Raw genomic sequence first — 21,675 nt, 5'->3', positions numbered from 1 at the left:
AATTATAACTGGTACCTGTTGTCCAATTTACAAATACAGCAGGATTTATCCAATTAATAATGTTATTTAATTAATAGTAATTATTGTTTATATTGTACACGTCTCGTTACAGGTGTTCCGTCCGTCCCAGTACCAATCGAAGTCGAAATAGTGAAAAATCCATCTTTTGCTGATATCAAATATGTCCGTTGCTTCAGTTATTTTTGCGGTGTTCTGTGATCTTACAGAAATCCATATGTTGTTGGCGGTTTAACTACATGCACCATGTAATCTCATAAATTAATTTCATTGAAAAAGTTTCTAGGTAATAAATATTACTATAAGTCGTACTTGTACGTAGACTTGTGCCTTAGCTCAAAATCGCGACTATTCGACGATTATAAGCAAACGAAAATCGCTTTCCATTTTGACATTATTTCTCATACAACTTTAGGCGGTTGATTACAACTTGAGCGGGATACAAAACATAACTAAACTAATTTAGTATATCCTGAAAATATCTTTTTTCCGAACACGGTATTGTGTTCAATTTTTTGGGTTTAATAATTGTTTTTTTTTTTTTTTTAATAACAAGCTTCTCCGAAAACGCATCCGCGAGTAATTAAATTTAATCAGCGGTCGTAAAATTGAATAATTATTCATAAAATATTATTAAAACATAACATAAAACTTTGCGGTCGGTAATGAAACAACTTTTCGCCTGCACACTGTCAAAAACTTTAGCCGCTCGTCGGTTTCCTCATACGGCTCTTGCTCTTGCGGTAATTTCGCAACCGTGGTAATAATACTGAGTAGGAAAGGGGGGGAGGGTGGGAGGGATAATAACTGCTCGCTCGTCGGAGACCATCTTGGCAATATATATGCGTAGTACGATATGAGTAAATATATATACGCTGGACTGAGTAGCTATACTTTGTAGTTTTTAGATGGAGGAGCAAACGGTCAACATTTCCACGGTCGGTCCGCCGGACAACTGGACGACGGTGATGTCGACCGAGTTTGCGCCGGTCCTGTCGCCGTTCGAACCCTGGCAAATGGTCATCATCGTCACGGTCGTCGGTATCTGTATGATATTGACCATTACCGGCAACATACTCGTGCTGGTGTCGTTCATCGTCGACCGGACCATACGGCAACCGAGCAACTACTTCATCGCGTCCCTCGCCGCCACGGACATGCTCATCGGTGAGAATCAAAACAGTCTATCACATATGGACAGTTGATACGATAATATTGTGTTTTTTTATGTCTGATCACAGGCACAGTGTCGATGCCGTTCTACTGCGTTTACATTCTGCAAGGATATTGGGACCTGGGACCTTTGTTGTGCGATCTCTGGCTGTCCGTCGACTACACCGTGTGCCTAGTGTCCCAGTACACGGTGCTGCTGATCACCGTCGACCGGTTCTGCTCGGTTAAAATAGCCGCCAAATACAGGAGCTGGCGGACCAAAGACAAGGTCATGTGGATGGTGGTGCTCACCTGGATCATACCAGCGCTGCTGTTCTTCACCAGCATATTCGGATGGGAACACTTTGTGGGCTACCGCGATCTGTTGCCGGGCCAGTGCGCCGTGCAGTTCCTCAAGGACCCGGTGTTCAACACGGCGTTGATCATCGGCTACTTCTGGACCACGTTGATCGTGCTGTTCGTGCTGTACGGCGGCATCTACAAGGTGGCGTACGAGATGCAGAAAAAGAGCGAGGCCAAACAACGGAAAATGCAGTCCATGGTGGCCTTGAGCGCGGGAACGGTGTCGGGCATGGCCGGGCACGCTGCCGGCATCGGCATGTCCAAGACGCAGAGCACATTGCTCGTGCAGGAAAAACCGGCACAGGCGCAGGGAACAGCGAAGCCGTCGAGCGCGGGAGTCGGAACAACGACGTCGGAACAGGCTGCCGCTGGCGACTACGAATCGATGCCGCCGACCGAAGACAAACATCAAGCCACCGCCGTTGTGGTCGTCGACAAGGAGAGGTCGAGCAGCCCCGCGTTTGAGTCTGACGAAGAAAGCACTACTGGTGACAAGCAGATCAACTGGCCCAGGAAAAAATCCGTCGCCGAACTCATCGTCCAGTCGGCACTGGTGCAACGTTCTAATAGCGGCATCCATTTGTCACCGTCCGACAATCTCATACCGTACGGTTCTGAGTCGCAACAAGCGCATGCCCAAATCATAAGGTCTTACTCCAATACTGCCGTCAACTCGGACCGGGCGTATTCATCGCCGCCGCCCCCTCCGACACCTGTGTCCAATGGCCAACAGTCGGACCGATGTAGTCTGTTGACATTTCAGCGACCGCCAGCCGAGATGGGCAACGGTCACGTGGACGCCCTGGTCGGCATGGACACCGGCGAACTAAACTTCATGGACGAGAGTTCGATAATTGTAGGATCGCCCACGTTCGAGAGTCCGACCAGTAGCAGTTCCATGTACGACTCGTCGTCGGCACAATGCTCGCCGGCACACGGAACGTTCGCGTCATCTTCGCTGCTACAGGCGGCACTCATTAGGGCGGCGGCCGCGCAACAACAACAGCAACAGACGACGTCTGTGACCAAGGTGAACACGGCAGTGACGATGGACGACAGGGCCAGGATGACCACCACGGTTGTGACGGCCACAGACGACATGGGGTCCGCCGTAGTGGACAAGTCGTCGTCGGAGACCACCAAGAGCGAGAAGAGGGAAGGTAGTTCCCGCGGCGACTTTGTTCGGACTCTTGGCAAGCGGCTGAAGGCGAAGCGGCCCAAAGTGTCTGGCCGGCAAAAGTCCAAGTCGGAGAACAGGGCGCGCAAGGCGTTCCGAACGATATCGTTCATACTCGGCGCGTTCGTGGCCTGCTGGACGCCATACCACATACTAGCGCTGATCGAGGGTTTCTGTTCGAAGCCGCCGTGCACCAACGAACGGCTGTTCCTGTTCTCTTATTTCCTGTGTTACGCCAATAGTCCCATCAACCCCTTCTGCTACGCTCTGGCCAACCATCAGTTCAAAAAGACACTGACCAGATTAATGCGGGGCGACTTTCATATATCATAAGAAACCTATTATTCTTGACGACTCTTACACCAGCACAAATTAAAACTGATCTCCATCCCTTCCCAAACCATAACATATCCGAAACCTTTCAAATGGCATCACGGAAAAATTTCTATTGATTTTTAGACCGTCCAGGAAACTCAACAGGCACTTATAAATGTAAGTCCTCGTGCAGTGCGAGATCCCACATCACCTAGATCTTTAGGAAATAGTAAAAATATTTATTATCTTTGACAAGCACGTCAGCTTTAAAAAAAACCGAAACATTTACTTTCAATAATGTTTGGGTTTAAAGCATAACCGCCTGCTAAAAAAATTTAAAAAAACCATAGCTTATTCAATAAAAATGTCCAAATCAAGCTTAAGCATATTTTAATTAAAACTCGTATATTTTTAAGTTATATCTTAAAATTAACATTATGCTACTTACATATTATATAGTAGACGAAATTATCCACACTAGTTTTTGTACTATGGTTATGCTTTTCATCTAATCGGTAAGGCACAAGCTTAGAAGTACAACCCTTGTTTTTTACTACCCCTTATCATTTGTGTAACGAGAATAAACATTTTTGCTATGACCCTCTTTTTTTAAGCGCAATAATATTATAATTCATTTTCGTGCCAAGATTTTAATTTTTTTTTTTTTGTGTATACAAAAATACCTTCACATTATGATTATAGTCGACAAGACAGAATGAGAACGATTTAGCTACACAATTCCGTCACACGTTAATACCCTCGGACCATCCTTACCGTTATTTATTTACATCTAACATGTGTGTCTGCCTATCTAGGATAATAACTCTGTAAAAAGAATTTAAAAAAAAGATTCTATGTAAATAATGTGTATGTATAATATATTTAACGTCACAACTGTAACCGGATTTTGTTCGTCAATTTCCATGTTTACTTAAATAATCAAAAATGTTTGTTTAGTACGGTAAGCTTTAATCATTATGAGCTTTTTTTTTTTTTTGTAAGCGTGTATTGTAAATATTGCATTGTGTATGTAAGAACAGGGTAACATCCATACTGTAAATTTTGTTAAGTGTATCATATGTATTCCATGATTATGTTTTTTATATTACTATTATAAAAAACCAATGTGATATCCAGTAATGTTTAGGTAAGCATCGCGACAATATATACTGATACTAGTAAATTACTTTGTTCAGTTAAAAAAAAAATAATGTGTAAAGCTTGTTTTCAAAAATATTGTCTTAATTTGGTTGATAAAACAAAAACGAATCCGGTTCACGGATTAATTGAGCCCTAATCCGTCAATGGCATTCGTTTTTTTATGATTTTTATTTATTTAGTTTATAGACCTTTGATACCTTGATAACATTTTTGTTATACTATTTGACATTTTTTTTTTTGAAACCATATGTTTTTTGAGTAACTACACAACTTATTTAATCTTAAGGAAATCGTTGAATATCCAAATATTCGAAAAAACTTACAAGCGAATAGTTTTTTTTAATAGATACTAAAAACAACAACTTGTACACGTTTTTTATTGTTGTTGTTGTTGTAGTTTTGAACTTGGACGTTTATAAATAATCAAATAATTTTATAATTTTAAGTATAATGTAGTTTTGGCTAAATATTGACTATATAAATAATAATAATAATATTATATAATATAGTCTATATTATAATATAATAAAATAACAATATAGAAAGCATAATAATTTTGTGTGTGACCATGCAGCGTATAAATTAGTTTATACAATAATAGTAATATAACAATATAATCTTATAATATGTATTCAATAGTATTAGAATATTATATATACTAAAATATACCACAGTAATTTCAATTAACGTGCATATTTTGTTTTATTATTAGGTATATTGTGTTTTAAAAACACTGTAGTAAAATAAAAGTCACTTTGGTTATTCCCGTCTTCCTCTCTTGGAGTCCTTTTATCGAAAAACTTTTTATTTTTACTTAATTTAAACGTTTTTAAAAATGTTTATGCCTCCTCGCCCTTTATATGGTACCGTGACGTTTAATGAATATGCATCTGAAAACTTCACAGCTATACTCGGAGACCCGACGAATAAGCGCGACCAGGCTTAAAAACTTTTGCGCACAACTGTCTTAGGCCGAATATCTTTTAGAAATTATTATTACCGTTAAACCGTTCAACTAATTAAAACATCCCGATGGCGCGGTATGCATAATAATATATATATATTAGACCGGCCAAACGAAAATACCCGTTTTTGTTTAAACGAAAAATCTTTAATCTGGGATTGTAGAATGAAAATGTCAACATTTGAACTTGATCGGGTAATACACGAGTGAAGAGATCAAAAAAATATAGTCAAAAGAAAAACTTTTGACTATATTTTTTTTCAATTTTGAAGCTACAATATTCGGAGTGAGCTCGTTAGAAAGATAATGAGAAAAAAAATCCAAAAGGTACATTAGAAAAATATTTGATATCACTACTTAAAAGTTCATTTATAAATAAAAATTATGTTTGTTTTTTGTTAATAAACAAAATATAGTCAATTAACCAATTTTTCGGGAACATTTTGTTTTTTTTTTTTTGGAGGCTGGCTAATATATAATATATATTATAATAGGATATATAAATATAAATAAGAATATGGACAGTGATTACTGATTACCCTGTAATATGAATGGTAATTTTTTTTTTTTTTTAATGTGCATTTAAATACAAAACATGTACATTTTAACGCAGTTTAACGGACAATAAATTGTCATGTTACTGCGTTTAATAATGTGTTAAAAATGCCATTGTCTTTTATTCTCATATTTTCGTGTAAAATACAGATCCAATACGTAGACAGCCTCGTGGTAGCATTGTATTTGCTCATTGTTGCAAACGAGTGATTTCTCCATCAGAACAATAACACTCTACGTTCAATACAACAAAACAATACAAAACTTTTTAGTCTTCCTTGTTTTTTCAAAAAAACAAATAATACAATTACTATACTCAACTTGTATTTCGATGACTTAATTCAAAAATGTTTTAAAAGTATGTACAAAATGATTTTATAGAAGATCATTTTTTTTAAAAAGTTTTTTCTTTGCTAATATGTCAATAGATTTAATTTTAGATGTAATGTGGTTATATTTTAAAACCATGTAAGACCAATACGATTTTATAATAAATACTTTGTAACTCGTTTAGAAAAAACATGTTTAAATCGGTTTAATATTGCCCAAAAAGGAGCAGATTTGAAAAAAGACATAATTTTGAGACAAATGGGTGTTTTTTTTTATAACAGCTATAAACATGACAACTTTTTTTCCTCTTGACCGATTTACTTGAGTAGCACCTCTACAGATCCGAAATCTTATGTTATTGAACCTGGGTGGATCAAAAGCAGAAAAAGTAAACTCCTTCACACCCAAAACCGTTAAAATGTTGACGCAACCTTTCACTAGGACTTGCTCTAAATATAGTGAAAACGGTCGGTTTTGGAAGTGAAAGTTTGTATTGGATGTTTATTAGACTTGTCCCTATCTACAAATAACCTAAAATCCAATTGTGTACTTAAAAAACAAGTTTATATAAGGCGGGCTTGAAGATCTAACAATTTACGATAAAGTCATAACATGAATAACTGAATACATATAAGTCTCCGTAGAGCTTTAAGAAGCAAGTCCATCTATTTAATTGTACATAATTATGTAACAAAACAGAAGGCGACTTTAACTGTATGTATACTGATGGAAAGATTTTTTGATTTCAGCGTGACGGCGATACATTTAAGATTACGAAATTGTGCTAGGGCGAGAGTGATTATATGGTTTAAGCATTTTAACAAGCAATTATAGGCATCCGAAAAATTGAGAACAATATTATTCATTCTAAAAATTATTGCCTGCGATTACGCGCTATCGTTAACAGTTAACTAAAAAAAAAAAAGTATAAAAATATCATGTAAACATCATTAGTTTTGTTGTGTTTATGACGGGAAACGATTTTTTATTTCCAGCAAAATCTCTTAACGCCGACAAAATATTACAATTATCATAGTAGTTTTAATAAATTCGTTTGTATACTTAATAACACCATATAAAAAAAGGCAGTCTCTTTTTTTTTATTATTAAAACTAGTAATTTTAAATAAATAAATCCTGAAATTCTCATATTTTTTTGTTTAAAAAAAAAAATAAAAGCCGAATAACTTCTATGAGCGAAATCTAAAGCGGAATCCATCGACATGTTTTATTTATTTGGCTTTCTTAGAAGTACTTGTGATTCGAGTGTTGCTCGCCTTTCAAAGAGTAATATTACGTCTCTCGGGGGAATTCATTTTCGACCCCCTTCAACGAACACAAAAGCAATAATGACAATATTTAACGCGCACAAAGAGAACCAGACGACATTTTTAAAATAAATAAATCACGAGTCAATATTGTTTTGGGTTGGCTGTTTGCCTTAAACAATATTCACTACTTTTTATTTGACAACGTGTGTCACAACTCACAAGTGTAAACGTTAGGTAATTGCGTGTAACGGCTCATTTGGTTTACTTTTAAATATTATTAATACTATTATCATTTTGTACTACCTATTAAATTTAATTAAAAATAAGAAAGCCAGCACAGTGAAGACGGATAGCATAATAGAACGGTGCAGGCCACGGGTCTTCAGGAACTTAGACAACTGAAGGGGTAAAATAATTTTGAAGTAATCGTTTCGATGCGATTGTAGAGGGTAGATTATATCAAAAATCGATAAAAGCCTTTTAAAGACAATAATGTGCTTGAAATTGCGTTGTTTTTGGTGTTGGGACGGATACGATCAGGGTTGATCGTCTGCCTATAATAATTGTTTGCAGTGTTAACAATATCTATTGTAACCCACAATATGTTATATTGAAAGTAACCAACAGTCAAAATGTTAATTCACACACAGCAACCTCGAAAATTAAAAAGGCACGAGTATGATTTTTCTATTTTTTGGGGTTTTTTCTTTAAAAAAAAATGTGTTTGAGAAAATTATATATGTTATAAGCGTCCAAGATTATATTGTTGGTGGATATTGCCCCAATACCCAGTGTACAACATTTTAATATCATAGCTGTTATAACAGCTGTTTTATGAAGTAAATTAATAAAAATTTTGGAACAATTTGCTTGAGGTCGTTATTGCGTAGCGGCCGTCAATGCGACACCGGTCAAAAATAAAGCCATTGATTCGATGGCCGAGCAATCGATGAAAATGTCCAAACGGTGCAAACACGCGTTGACCGTACCAAACGTACGATGAGGTCCGCTCGTGTAAAACGCAAACTTGGCCGCACAACAAAAAAAATCGTGACCGCCATTTTCTTTTGCGCAGACGTAGACGTTGTGTACTTTATAAATTGGTTTACTTTTCCTGAAAACTATCAATCAAACTCCAGTATTGTGTTTTCGAGAATTTCAGAATGAAACGATATATGCGTGTTGGCCGTCAAGTTGCAACAGACGTATGTAAATGTATTGTAATGTACTTTGATATGCAGATAATTATTATTATAAGGAAATAGTGTCGGCTACTAATACGTAATGCAATTAAAGTCATTGATTCCGAAATTTACTCACGTGATAATGTGTTCGCTGATTTCATCCAAACGAACACAAGCTAATAAATCATTCCAAAGTGTACTATTGTCACATCTCTACATAAAGTATAGTCTATAATTAACAATAATCGTTTCGGGGGGGGGGGGTGTTTTTCAGTATCGTCAATAATATGGCCGCGAAGCAGAGAAATATTATAAAAGCAAGTTGCAGCACTTATAAAGAAAAAAGAAAGTTGCAACTTTAAAAAAGAAGAATGAATTACAAAAACGCATACCTCAGTTGGAGGAGATACTTTAAGGAAACTCTGTCAATGATGGAGGAGGATGATGCAAACACGCCAGCTTATGTAGGATGAATTACGGTGTAATTAATGTACTTTATTTTACCTCCTCTTTGACAGTTTACACCAATTCAACCTAAATATTTGTGTAGTTTAATAATAATAAAACTTATAATACGATTTATTAGGATTGTTAATCTATACTTAAATGTTAAATAAAACCAAAGCGCAATCAGTGCACATACAGATATGTAATATTGTTAGGTAATATAGGTTCTAATAATTGAGCCCTTCAAAAGCAGTGGTGTATGAACATTATTTTTAAATTAGTGATTTTTAACATACACATAAATTCTGTTTGAATATTGACTTACATCACAAAATAAAAATTTCAAAAAAATTTGTTTTTTAAGGGCTCAATTCATTTTTTTTTTACTTGAAACTTTTAAGTACTCTTTATTTAAATTGTCATGGTCTCCACTAAAATTAGCTTTAAGAATTGTTTTAATTTTAAAGAATTTAAGGGAATGACATGAACCGGTAGACTTTTTCGTATTTAGAGAACTACGATTTTTGAACAAAAATTTAATTTGCTTGTAGTATTAAAATATGTTCTTTACATCTTAATCCTGAATTATTTGTTGTTAATATAAGGGGATCAGGCGTACATACAAAATCATTGAAGCCGACTTAATTAAAAATATGTCATTGTGTCTTAAATTTCCTTTGGAAAAAATATAATTTAGTACAAAAAAGGAATATATAATATAGTTTAATGACTCAAAGCAGAAGACACTAGTATATCAAATCACACAAAAGTAGTGTTAAAAATACAGTATACATCTTTCTTTGTACATATCATAATATTTATTATTGTATTATTTTTATGAACATGATCAACTCGTGTTTTAATGTTGAAATAATAATTAAATATATTAAATAAATAAATACAATTTTTAAAAAAATTACATAATTATTATTTGTGTTATAGCAATATTGCAAATATCCATCAAGAATAATAAATTAAATTAAAAATAATATATATATATATATATAATTATTATTTGTGTTATGGAAGAAATATTGCAAATATCCATCAAGAATAATAAGATCAGGTCTCTTGGTAACGTGATTCCCAAAGTAGAATTTTAACGTGAATAGTCAAAACAATAGTTGTAAGTTTGGACAATACCTATGAGTATACGACAAATAATTGTAAAGGTATTTATTATAAAATAAATTTTCAAAATATACACACTTTTAAAACGTCAACAAATACTTTTGATATAGTGTCGTTCAATTCCAAGTTATACAGGTACTATTTATTTTTTATTTTATTTTATTCCAATTTCTTACTATTCACATCTAAAAAGTATTAAATAGTGGAATAGTAAATTTATATTGTTTAAACTTATACTACAATTATTTACCAGAAGACAACGATTTTTTAAACCGCAAAGCTTTTTTTAGTTTTGAAAGAACAGTAACATTATCTTTGTGCTGTTTTTTTTCTGCAACCTCATCATTGGCAGTTGTTATTTCATTAATGGAATCTTTTTCAATCAAACTCTAAGGGAAAAAAACATATTGCATCAATAATAATACTTAAATATAAAATAAAATATTATGTTACCGAATTGTTAACAATGTCTTTTTCTTCAGTTAAAGCATTATCATTATATGAAAAATAATCTTCCAGTCTTTTAGTAACTATATCTTTGACATCGCATTTAATTAAATCCAATACACCATTATTTTTAAACAACTCATTTACTATTGATTTTCCAAGTACTAAAATAAATGTTATTCTATCTGCTGGAAGCAAAGACACCGAACAGTCAGGACTAGTATCATAACTGACACGATTCATACAAGCTTCTAATCTTAATTTCTTCAACTCGTAAAAGTCTCTATCCAATCGTTCTTCGTCATTCCACAGATGATTATCTAAGCCTGGCTTATCTTCACCCTGTACTAGATCTTGTGTCAAGTTATTAACTCTTCTATTGGGACTATCTAGTAAATATTCATTATTCAATTGAGACAATTTTTCAGGAACACTTTTTGTATTACTATTAAGAAGTACAGAATCGGTTTGGATGTATTTAGAACAATTTTCCGTTCCGTACAAATTGCACTGTTGATAACTATCCTGAACACCTAAAACAAAAAAAGTTTGATTTCTTAATAGTTGATGTATAAATGCAGTCAAAAACTCATTGTTTGCACATAAATAAAAATATTATGTTAATATTATTTATATTGGGTATATTATAACAAACTTACAAGGACTTTTTCTAAGCATTTGATAATTATTACAATCATGTTGTAGTTTATTGTACTTTTCTTCTAAACATTTGTACTTTTGTATCCAATACATTTCTTGTGTTTGCATAGGATTATCACCTGGCTGTGATATCAGCTTAAACAAAATAATGAATTATCATCATTGAAATTCTTATAAAATTAAACAACTTACATGATACAGCAACTTGTTTTTATGGATATCCCCACAGTCAAAATTAGGTTGTGTCATTATATTCTCTGCAGAGGTCTAAAATCAATTATATATTAGAACAGTTTTATTAAACTAATACTCTATACCTATTGAGACCATAGATTTAGTAATATAATGAAACGAGCATATTGGAGACATATAATGTATAATAATGAATCAAACATTACATACTATAATATGAAAGAGGAGCAGAGCTAGTTTGGGCTAAATGGTAAGATTGAAACACATGCCCAATTTAGCTCTGTCTTGCTTACACGTTTCTTGGTAACATAATTTGGTTGCAATGCGCAGTCCATTTAATAATGTGTCTTTGATTAAGATAAAAGCATGCTGTATTAAAACTATTTAATATTGCTTACCTGTGATTGGTTTTGAACTTCTAATCGAGTATTTAATTTTGATTTCAATTCAATAAGTTCTGATTTTAAACTTCCTATGTCCTCATTGAATGAATTTGTACAAGAATTGGAACATGAATCTAATTTATGACGTCGAATTTGATGGGAATGCAAGTATCTAGTATTCGAAAACTGTTTACCACATAATTCACACTGAATGTTCGGTGTATTCTATACATAAAAAAAATTCTAAATAATGATTTGTCTATAATAAAATAACAAAATAATTTATCTTACGTTAACATTCACTTTTGATGACAAACTTTTTGAAAAATATAGCAAATAGTCAATAATTAGCTGAGACAAACGAAATATCTTTTTTGATGGGCTAAGTTTTTCAACATCATAGTTTAGAATACTATTCAACAGTACTAATAAACCATTAATATCAGATTTCTCAACTATATCATTGACTTTAATTTTTTCTGAAATCAAACAAAAAACAAACTATTGAATTTTATTATCAAAATTACAAAATATACATTTTCTTTTACGTGTACGCAAGTATTATTTTAAATTCAACTTTTTTTGAAAATGTTTATATTTATATACATATATTTTATAATAATTTTTTTTAATACTATTGTTATTGTTTGAAATTTATCTTATTAAAAAGATCTTTTAATGGAAATTAGTAGTTCAACACAGTCATAGGTCTTCGCAACAAAAAAACCCTAAATTGGAGGCAATAAAAAAGGAATTATAATGAAACATACAAATTAATGAAAACTATTAACTATAAATTATTAATCTTCATTCAAGTAGCAGTTGTGTCTTTAGGGACTAAGTAACAGCATACATTTTCTAAAAAAGAACATATTTTGTAATTGGAAATGAAAGATTAAGTGTTTGAATTTTCAATGTGTGGTGTAGTGAGTAACAATCTTAATTAAAGCATCCAACTCATGCACTGGTTGTACTTGGTTTGATTCTAGCAGCACTGTGAGAACAGATGTTGGCTGTTTCTACCTTACACAATATCTGGTTATATGGAGAAGGCATTATAAATAAATAATAAAAATGTAGTTGTTTTTAATATTTATTAACAAAAGTAACCAGTTTTTTTTTATCCCGGCGTAACAATAGTTTGTTCTTATTTTCTGACTAGAAAAAAATTATAATTCACAACATGGTAACTATGGAAACAATAAGGATAGAGATAGACATGCTAGTCATACAAAATATGTGAAAATTCATTATTATAAATGTAAAGCAATATTGTAATTTACCTATATTTTCCCAGTCAACTGGTCCACTGTACTGACTAAATCGAAATCCGTTAGTTTCTGATAAAAGATCTAAATCTATAACTCCATTTTGAAAACAATCATTCATGGTGAAGCAATTTGTTGAGCAAAGTATAACAAATAAACGTATATGTCAGTGTTCAAATAATGACTATGTATGAATAAACAAAAATCATAGACAAGTACCGAAACTGTACAGTGTACATTTTACAAACATAATCTTTACAATTAAACAATATTAAATTCTTAGTTCTTTAACCGATCTCATGAGCAACATAGAGTGGAAAAGGCTACAGTTATCATCAGTATATTTTTCAAACGTAACTATAAACAAACTGCGGATACCGGAATGTGTTATCTATGGTTTTATTATAAAATGTTTCGTTATCAACAAGTTTTATCTTGGTGCTGATAAGTTTACCGTTGTTATCACAATATACATTATACTACTTGTTTACTATAATATTATGATACCTTATTAATTATACTGCAAGCTGCAGCTTATAAGTTGTAATACCGCCTACTATTTCTATTTGCTAGAACTATATATACTAAACATTAAAAAGTAGTATAATATGGGTCTACATGTCTTTGGGTAATTACGAATCATAGCGTTAACTAAAATATTAACCGGTAATAAATCTTCTACTATCAGCAAATAAAATACTGATAACTGAATACAAAATTACCACGTAAACTAGTTGCGTACATATTCTGCGGATTTCACATAACAAGATTTTACTCAAATGTAATTAATTTATATTCGTTTTTAAAATACCAAAATAAGTAAGTACATTTCGTTTTTTAATTAAAACTAGTAATTTATACTAAACATTTTTAAAATAATTATTAATCGTTTAAACGTAAGTTATGTATGTGTGTGTGTGATAATATTCTTAAATTATTATTTGCGTTTTATCTAGGTGAACTACAAGTATTATGTTAACAAAGTTTGAAACCAAGTCAGCCCGAATCAAGGGCTTGGCTTTTCATCCCAAAAGACCGTGGATTTTGGCCAGTCTTCACACTGGTGTCATTCAGTTATGGGATTATCGTATGTGCACTTTGCTGGATAAATTTGATGAACACGACGGACCAGTTCGCGGTGTCAATTTTCACAGTCAACAGCCCATATTTGTATCAGGAGGTGACGATTACAAAATTAAAGTATGGAATTATACACAACGTCGTTGTCTATTTACACTTCTGGGTCATTTGGATTACATACGATCTGCCATGTTTCATCATGAATCCCCATGGATACTAAGTGCTTCAGATGATCAAACAATTCGAATTTGGAACTGGCAAAGTCGTGCTTGTGTTTGTGTACTTACTGGTATGTATATTTGGATTATCCTCATTTTGTGTTCATAATCCAAGCAAACTGCCTAATAGACAGATTTCAATAAAATAATAACGCTAATAATTAAACAATAAAAAAACATAATGGATAATGTTTTCTTTAGTAGTAAAAAAATAAACAATAAAGTACAACTAAATAAGTAAATCACATTCATTTTGTAATAATACAAAATAAAAATAGATGTCTAAGAATATAAATGATAATTTACAATGTGGTCTTTGAGCACTGCAAAGCAAATATGCCTTGGTATATTACAATACAGCATTCAGACTTGCTAGTCTTATACATCTTTAAACACCCGTTGACTAGCGTTACTTTAATATGCGTTCCGGGCATGGCTCTTTCAAAATCTGGTTGCGAACAATTAAACATTTTTCTCATTAATATAATTATCGAAAAATAAGAATTTCGTATTACTTTGATAAATATATTTTATTAGACTTTTTTAATATAGACTTATATATGTAAATATAGACTGATCATAATCATAAAACTAATAATATAGTCACACAAAGGTTTATCTCAACTTAAACTTTTATTTTATTCCAGGACACAATCATTATGTGATGTGTGCACAATTTCATCCTTCTGAAGATTTAGTAGTGTCAGCATCATTGGATCAAACCATACGGGTGTGGGACATTTCTGGATTGCGTAGGAAAAACGTTGCCCCCGGTCCAGGAGGGTTTGATGAACATATGAAAAATCCAAATGATATGTTTGGACAATCCGACGCAGTTGTTAAACATGTACTCGAAGGACACGACCGAGGTGTTAATTGGTGCACGTTTCATCCTACAATGCCACTCATTGTATCCGGTGCTGACGACCGTCAAGTGAAATTGTGGCGAATGAGTGATTCTAAAGCCTGGGAAGTAGATACGTGTCGTGGCCACTACAATAATGTATCCTGTGTTGTATTTCATCCAAAACAAGAATTAATCATATCTAACTCTGAAGACAAAAGTATTCGTGTGTGGGATTTGACTAAAAGAACGTGTTTAAATACATTTAAACGAGAAAACGAACGATTTTGGATACTTGCTGCTCATCCAACTTCTAATTTATTCGCTGCAGGACACGATTCTGGCATGGTAGTATTTAAATTGGAGCGTGAAAGGCCAGCTTTTACACAATTTGGAAATTATTTGTACTATGTCAAAGAAAGGTTTTTACTCCGCCTTGATTTCAGTACACACAAAGTCAACACTGTTATGAAATTAAGAGGTGGGGGCCGAACGCTTGTCTACAGCATAAGCTACAATCCCGCAGAAAATGCATTACTAGTAGTAACAAGAAATTCTGATGTAGATAATAGTACCTATGATTTGTATCAACTACCTAAAGAATCATCGGATAACGGCAAAATCGAATCGCCTGAAAGCAAAAAGTCTAGTGGCCTAATGGCTGTTTGGATTGCTAGAAACCGATTTGCTGTGCTAGACAAAGTGCACATGTTACAATTGAAAAACTTGAAAAATGAAGTGACAAAAAAAAATATTGGCCCTAATAACGTTAATGAAATTTTTTATGCTGGTACAGGATTACTTTTGCTTCGCGATCCTGAAAATTTAACATTGTTTGATGTAACACAAAAAAGAGTGTTAGCTCAAGCCAAAATAGCCAAGTGTCGATATGTGAATTGGTCTAATGATGGATCGTTACTTGCTGTTTTGTGCAAAAATAATATTTATATATGTAGCAGGAAATTAGAAATACTCTGCACTATTCATGAGAATTCCAGAATCAAATCTGGCGCGTGGGATGAATGTGGTGTATTTATTTATACAACAAGTAATCATATAAAATACGCTCTACCAGATGGCGGAGACTATGGAATCATTCGAACATTAGATCTCCCGATATACATTACAAAAGTAAGTGGCAATGAAGTATTTTGCTTGGACAGAGAATGCCGACCAAGAGTATTGAACATAGATACGACTGAATACAAATTTAAGCTGGCACTTATAAAACGTAAATATGAAGAAGTTTTGCACATCGTCAGAAACGATAGGTTGATCGGTCAGTCGATTATAGCATACTTGCAACAAAAAGGATATCCAGAAGTTGCATTGCATTTTGTTAAGGACAACAAAACTAGGTTTTCTTTGGCCCTCGAATGCGGTAATATTGATATTGCATTGGAAGCAGCCAGAACCTTGGACGATAAGTTATGTTGGGAACAATTAGGACAGTCGGCTCTACTTCAAGGTAATCATCAAGTTGTAGAAATGTGTTATCAGAGAACCAAAAATTTCGATAAATTATCATTTTTATACTTGATCACTGGCAATTTGGACAAATTAAGAAAAATGATGAAAATTGCTGAAATACGTAAAGATGTATCTGGACATTATCAAGGAGCTCTTTTGTTGGGTGATTGTCATGAAAGGATTAAGATATTGAATGATCTCGGTCACAAATCTCTTGCCTACCTAACTGCTGAAACCCACGGTTTGCACGCTGAAGCTGAATCCATTAAAGAGGGTTATACAGGCAATTTACCAAAAGTAAACCCAAATGCCGTATTGTTGAAACCACCAGTACCTGTTAGTCAAGCTGAATCCAATTGGCCGTTGTTAACTGTATCTAAGGGATTCTTTGAAGGTGCCATTTTGTCAGCTGGTAAAGCCTCTGGTCTTATTGATACAACAATCGGTGAGGATATTGAAGAAGAAGGTTGGGGCGCAGAAGCTGACTTAGCTTTAGAGGGACGAATTTCACCTACTCATTCAGAAGCTGAAGAAGAAGTTGCGGCTGTGGCAGTTGGTGAAGAAGGATGGGACGTTGGCGATGAAGAAGTAGAGCTGCCTCCCGATATCGCTGTTTCTAAGCAAGATGCTGACTATTTTATTGCACCTAAAGAAGGACCCAGTCAAGCCCACATTTGGTCTACTAATAGCCAATTGCCTATCGATTACATCAAGTCGGGTAACTTCGAAACTGCATTTAAGTTATTAAACGAGCAGATCGGAGTGACCAATTTCCAACCATTTAAAAGTCTGTTCATGGACACGTACCTAAAATCTCGTTGTTCATACACCCCATTACCTTCTCACCCATCTTTGTTTGTGTATCCCCAAAGAAATTGGAAAGAAAACAATAACAAACCGGTGTTAGACCTAAAACTAGAACATTTACTCAGTGAACTGCAATCGTGCTACCAGTTGACTACAGCCGGTAAATTCCCAGAGACCATAGCCAAGTTCCGGTCTATTCTTTTGTCTATTCCACTGTTGTATGTTGACACCAAACAAGAGCTTGGTGAAGTGAATCAATTAATTCATATTTCTAAAGAGTATGTGTTAGGATTAATAATGGAAACTGCTCGTAAAGAACATCCTAAAGCAACACTTGATGACCAAAAGAGGGTCGCCGAAATGGCTGCTTATTTCACTCACTGTGACTTGCAAATGACTCATAAAGTACTTACCTTACGTACTGCTATTAATATTTTTTATAAAATTGGAAATTTGATTATGGCCTCGTCATTTGCAAAGCGGTTACTGGAACTCGGTCCGCGGGCCGATGTTGCTCAACAAGCCCGCAAGATGGTCCAAGCCTGTGACGTAAATCCAGTAAACAAAATACAAGTAGCCTACGATCAGCACAATCCGTTTGCAATATGTGCTTACTCTTTTTTACCAATCTACAAAGGAAAGGAAGAAATCAAATGTCCATACTGTTTAGCATCATACCAGCCTGTCTATAAAGACAACGTGTGCAACATATGTCAAATAGCTTCCATTGGCAAAGAAAGTACGGGACTCAAAATTACCCTACCTAACTATCGATAACCATATATCTCATGATGAGCCTTAAAGGTCCGTTAAGCTGATGAAAGTCATAATGAACTAACGATAACTGTTTATTATTGTTGACCAGAATTTTTTTGTTCTTTTATCAATGTTCTTAGCTTTTATAATTTATCTACAGTGTTACTACTATTATTATTGTGAATATTGTTTTAATATTTTTGTATTTTAAACAAACTTAACGTTACTTGTTTTTTGTATGAATAAATAAAAACCCAACACAATTAGAGCATCGCGCATTTAGTGATGTCGAGGAGGACATCAATATTTTTTATAACTGAATAATATAACTTGAACAAAAATATTTTCAATGTGAAAGATTTAAATCTGTAGATGGTAAAAATTATTAAATCTCACTTCACTATTAATATAAAACATTATTTATAGTTAATTTAAATTTTCAGTAAATGTGTTTGTGAACAATGCGAACAAACTCATTTACTTTAGATTTTTGTTATTTATTTGACATAACATGTGACTTTTCGTCATTTCGAATATAATATCATTAAAATTAGAAAATTATAATATGTATTCACCTTGAAATTAGTAGGCATACGAAAAATGGCTATTAGATCAAATATTGCCTATCCTTTGCCCCTTAATAAATAGCGCTTTCCGTTCCTCTTAACTCTTATTTCAATTTTGTATTAACTATTATGAATAGCTGTTCTTCAAATTCTAGAGTAACATTAAAAAAATAATTTATCTCTATCAATAAATATCAATTTAATTTCTAAAGAATACTTTAAAAAAAACAGGTAAATGTAAATTTCTTTAATAATAACTAATAAAATATGTAAAAACTTTAGAAGACGTTCTAGGTAAATTCTAAAATCAATTTTGAGATCAGCTGTTATGAAAAAAATATGATGGCCCATATTTAAAAATTATAACATATAAACGAAATATCTTTGGGGAAAAAAGGCAAACTTATCATGTCCGCTATATCATTAATTTACAACTATAAGTTGACGAGATTGGTTAAAATGTATTAATTAAGTACATTATCTCGAAAAATTGTAATCAACCATTTGTTAAATACATACTTTTTTTTTTGTTATGACCTAAATAATTTATACTTAAGGGATTGCATGCGGTTGGTTTTTAAGGAGTTTTGTATAAGCTATATTTAAGAAAAAAGTTGTTTTAATAAATTTCGATCATGTCAATTAATTTACCGGTTAATTTGAATAAACTTCATGGTATTATTTTTAATTTAAATTATTTTGTCTGTGAGTAAAAACCATTTTAGTTAATATAACATACATTTTTTGTTCCATCGCACAGGCTAAACCAGTGATCCGATAAATAATCTGAAAACAGATTTAAATTCGTCATGAAGTTTACTTATGATCGGTCAGGGTAATTTTTTGATATCTTATTCCTACTATGTTTAAATTTCTATACAGTTTAAAATAACATTTCTTAAATTTCATTGCGAATTGGAAAGACTTAATTGCTATTCTCTCCATAGTTTGTTTTATGTAGGTTGCTTCAATTTTTTTGTTAACTACCTACATGCTTAACATTTTAAGTAATGTGGTGCTCAACTTTGCATGACATGTCATTAAGTATTATTTTATTTAGAAGAGAAAAGATGATTGTGCATGAATTATGAGTTAAGGTAGTTATTAATGAGAAGAGAATGTTATTATATATTCAGACGTGTGAAGTAGTAAAGATGCGCCCCTCGTTTTTCTAGTTCACCTGTCCTATTTGGTTATCAAGACCCCCGGACGGTTATTTTATACTTTTTAAGACGCATAAAAACGTTATTTTTAGATTAATTTTTTAATCTACTTTAGTTATTTTGTTCTTTTTCGTTTTCGTATGTACGTATCTATTTATTATTTAAATGTACAATGTTATATAATGAATATACGTATTATTATACATATATTTATAGAGATATATTTTACATATAAATAATATTATTACAATATTATATAATAAAATCCGTCCATATCGTCTGTAAGCGGTGATTACAATAGAAAAGACTGCATGGTCAGAAGGATTATCATAAGAATTAGTAATCAATTTAAAAGCTTATAATTTTAGATTTATTACCGTATTAATTGTCATAAAAGTTGTAAGAAAATGCAAAAAAGTGTAATGACGGGAACGGGTTTGAACCTGGTACCGCTTATATCTGAGCACCGTTCACGCCCAAACGCACCACTCATAATTTTTGCTGGCGGGTGAGAAATAAGTCTTTTTGAATTGCAAAATTCCACCCAGAACGACGGACAAGAAATCGACCCCATTTTAACCCCCTTAGGGGTGAAATTTTCAACCTCTTAGTTAGGACTGGGAGGTCACAGGTTTACCGAAATTTTTTAAATCTGAAAGTGATATCACATTCGAATAAACGAATCAGTGGATAGTAATTTTAAGTCAGTACAGTCCAAGCCAAGCACAGTGTAAACCAGCAAAGTTAGAAAGATAAATTGGAGAGCTGTATTTAAAAATAAGCATCAAAGCGTTAATTTGAATGTGATTTTATCCGTGAGGACTAGTACAGTAGAGTTTAGGCATAATGGAATCAAGCATAGAGGGACGGAGAGGTCACAAGTCTACAGGAATTATTATAAATTAAAGTAATGAAAGTAAATAAAATCACTTTCAAAAAAACGTTTTGATGCTTTGGCTCGATCCGGCTCTTTTTCTTGAAATTATAGCCAGTAAAATTTCCAACTTTAAAACTCGTATTTTTTTTTTCGCTAAGTTCGCTATGTTCTAGTGAGTTTAAAGTCTAAAAACAGGACATTTTTTGTTTTGGTTTTTGGGGGTGAAGAAGTTGATTTTTCTTCTTTTGATCCACTAAAGTCCAACCGCAAACCATTTCCGATGTATAGAAAAAATACTCAAGTAAATCGGTCCAAAGGAAAAAAATATCTGACCACTCTTTTTAGGTATTAGGTCTATTTTTCACAGTTTTTCTTAGACAAAAGATTAACAATAGATTTTTGAGAAAATTGTTTGTTTTGTTACTGTCCCATTTTAGATCATTCTAGATATGTTCTTTAGATGGGGCACTATCAATAAACGTTGACAATATATGCATATATTTTGCACATACTTAAACATTTTTAAAATGTGGTAAATACCTAAAAAAATAACAGAATGTCATACAACGCACAACACTGTCAATAAACTATAAAATATTTTGCACATAAGTAAACATTGCTAAAATGTGATAAGTACATAAAAAAAACAGAAAGGGATTGCGTGCAAAAAATTGAATGTCATACAACGCCAATAAAAACGTTCTTAAGTGTTTGTTGCTTAAAACATATTGCACGGTTAAATAGTTCCAAAACTTGGTACTATTTTCATTCTTCAAGTATATTTTCTTGTAATAAGTACTGCGGTTGTCAAGCAATAGTACAATATTCCAATAACATTATAAAATCGTCATAAGAAATATTATCGAATATTTAAAAT

The 21,675-nt window shown here is 33.0% G+C and overlaps 3 protein-coding genes across 7 annotated transcripts in view; 2 read left to right on the top strand and 1 right to left on the bottom strand.

The window, feature by feature from the left end:
- Positions 1 to 4,376, top strand: part of LOC126839178 (muscarinic acetylcholine receptor M1) — a 53,137-nt gene extending 48,761 nt beyond the window's left edge. For 2 of the 3 annotated variants that reach the window (XM_050574295.1, XM_050574304.1), the window contains exons 4-6: positions 113 to 266; positions 920 to 1,185; positions 1,260 to 4,376. In XM_050574295.1, the coding sequence (XP_050430252.1) occupies positions 927 to 1,185; positions 1,260 to 3,043 (2,043 nt within the window). In that variant the 5' untranslated portion in view covers positions 113 to 266; positions 920 to 926 and the 3' untranslated portion in view covers positions 3,044 to 4,376. Of the gene's footprint in view, positions 1 to 112; positions 305 to 919; positions 1,186 to 1,259 lie in introns of all 3 variants that reach the window. The other variant, XM_050574313.1, reaches the window with a different exon arrangement.
- A 5,563-nt stretch (positions 4,377 to 9,939) lies between these two features.
- On the bottom strand, positions 9,940 to 13,364 carry LOC126843689 (uncharacterized). 3 transcript variants are annotated; one of them, XM_050581373.1, is made up of 9 exons: positions 13,033 to 13,364; positions 12,041 to 12,228; positions 11,765 to 11,974; positions 11,367 to 11,441; positions 11,174 to 11,309; positions 10,521 to 11,047; positions 10,318 to 10,456; positions 10,146 to 10,252; positions 9,940 to 10,079 (listed from the first exon to the last, which is right to left on the bottom strand). In XM_050581373.1, the coding sequence occupies exons 1-8, from the start codon at positions 13,136 to 13,138 to the stop codon at positions 10,227 to 10,229; spliced, it is 1,407 nt and encodes a 468-aa protein (XP_050437330.1). In that variant the 5' UTR covers positions 13,139 to 13,364; the 3' UTR covers positions 9,940 to 10,079; positions 10,146 to 10,226. The 3 variants fall into 3 exon arrangements, with proteins under 3 accessions (XP_050437330.1, XP_050437345.1, XP_050437334.1); XM_050581388.1 differs by having other exon boundaries at positions 11,174 to 11,297; XM_050581377.1 differs by having other exon boundaries at positions 9,942 to 10,079; positions 10,167 to 10,252.
- Positions 13,365 to 13,533: 169 nt separating this feature from the next.
- On the top strand, positions 13,534 to 18,558 carry LOC126845432 (coatomer subunit alpha-like). Its single transcript, XM_050584088.1, has 3 exons — positions 13,534 to 13,836; positions 13,974 to 14,386; positions 14,963 to 18,558. Exons 2-3 carry the CDS (start codon positions 13,990 to 13,992, stop codon positions 18,211 to 18,213), a joined length of 3,648 nt encoding a protein of 1,215 aa, XP_050440045.1. The 5' UTR covers positions 13,534 to 13,836; positions 13,974 to 13,989; the 3' UTR covers positions 18,214 to 18,558.
- Positions 18,559 to 21,675: the final 3,117 nt, after the last annotated feature.

Source organism: Adelges cooleyi, unplaced genomic scaffold, assembly GCF_023614345.1.
Source record: "Adelges cooleyi isolate 19-005CV unplaced genomic scaffold, UGA_ACOO_1.1 ACOO_flye_CR_arks_rails_tigmint_CR_PRNA_108, whole genome shotgun sequence".
NCBI lineage: Eukaryota > Metazoa > Arthropoda > Insecta > Hemiptera > Adelgidae > Adelges > Adelges cooleyi.
The sequence above is the reverse complement of the archived record's forward strand: the minus strand, read 5'-3'. Positions and strand labels throughout refer to the sequence as shown.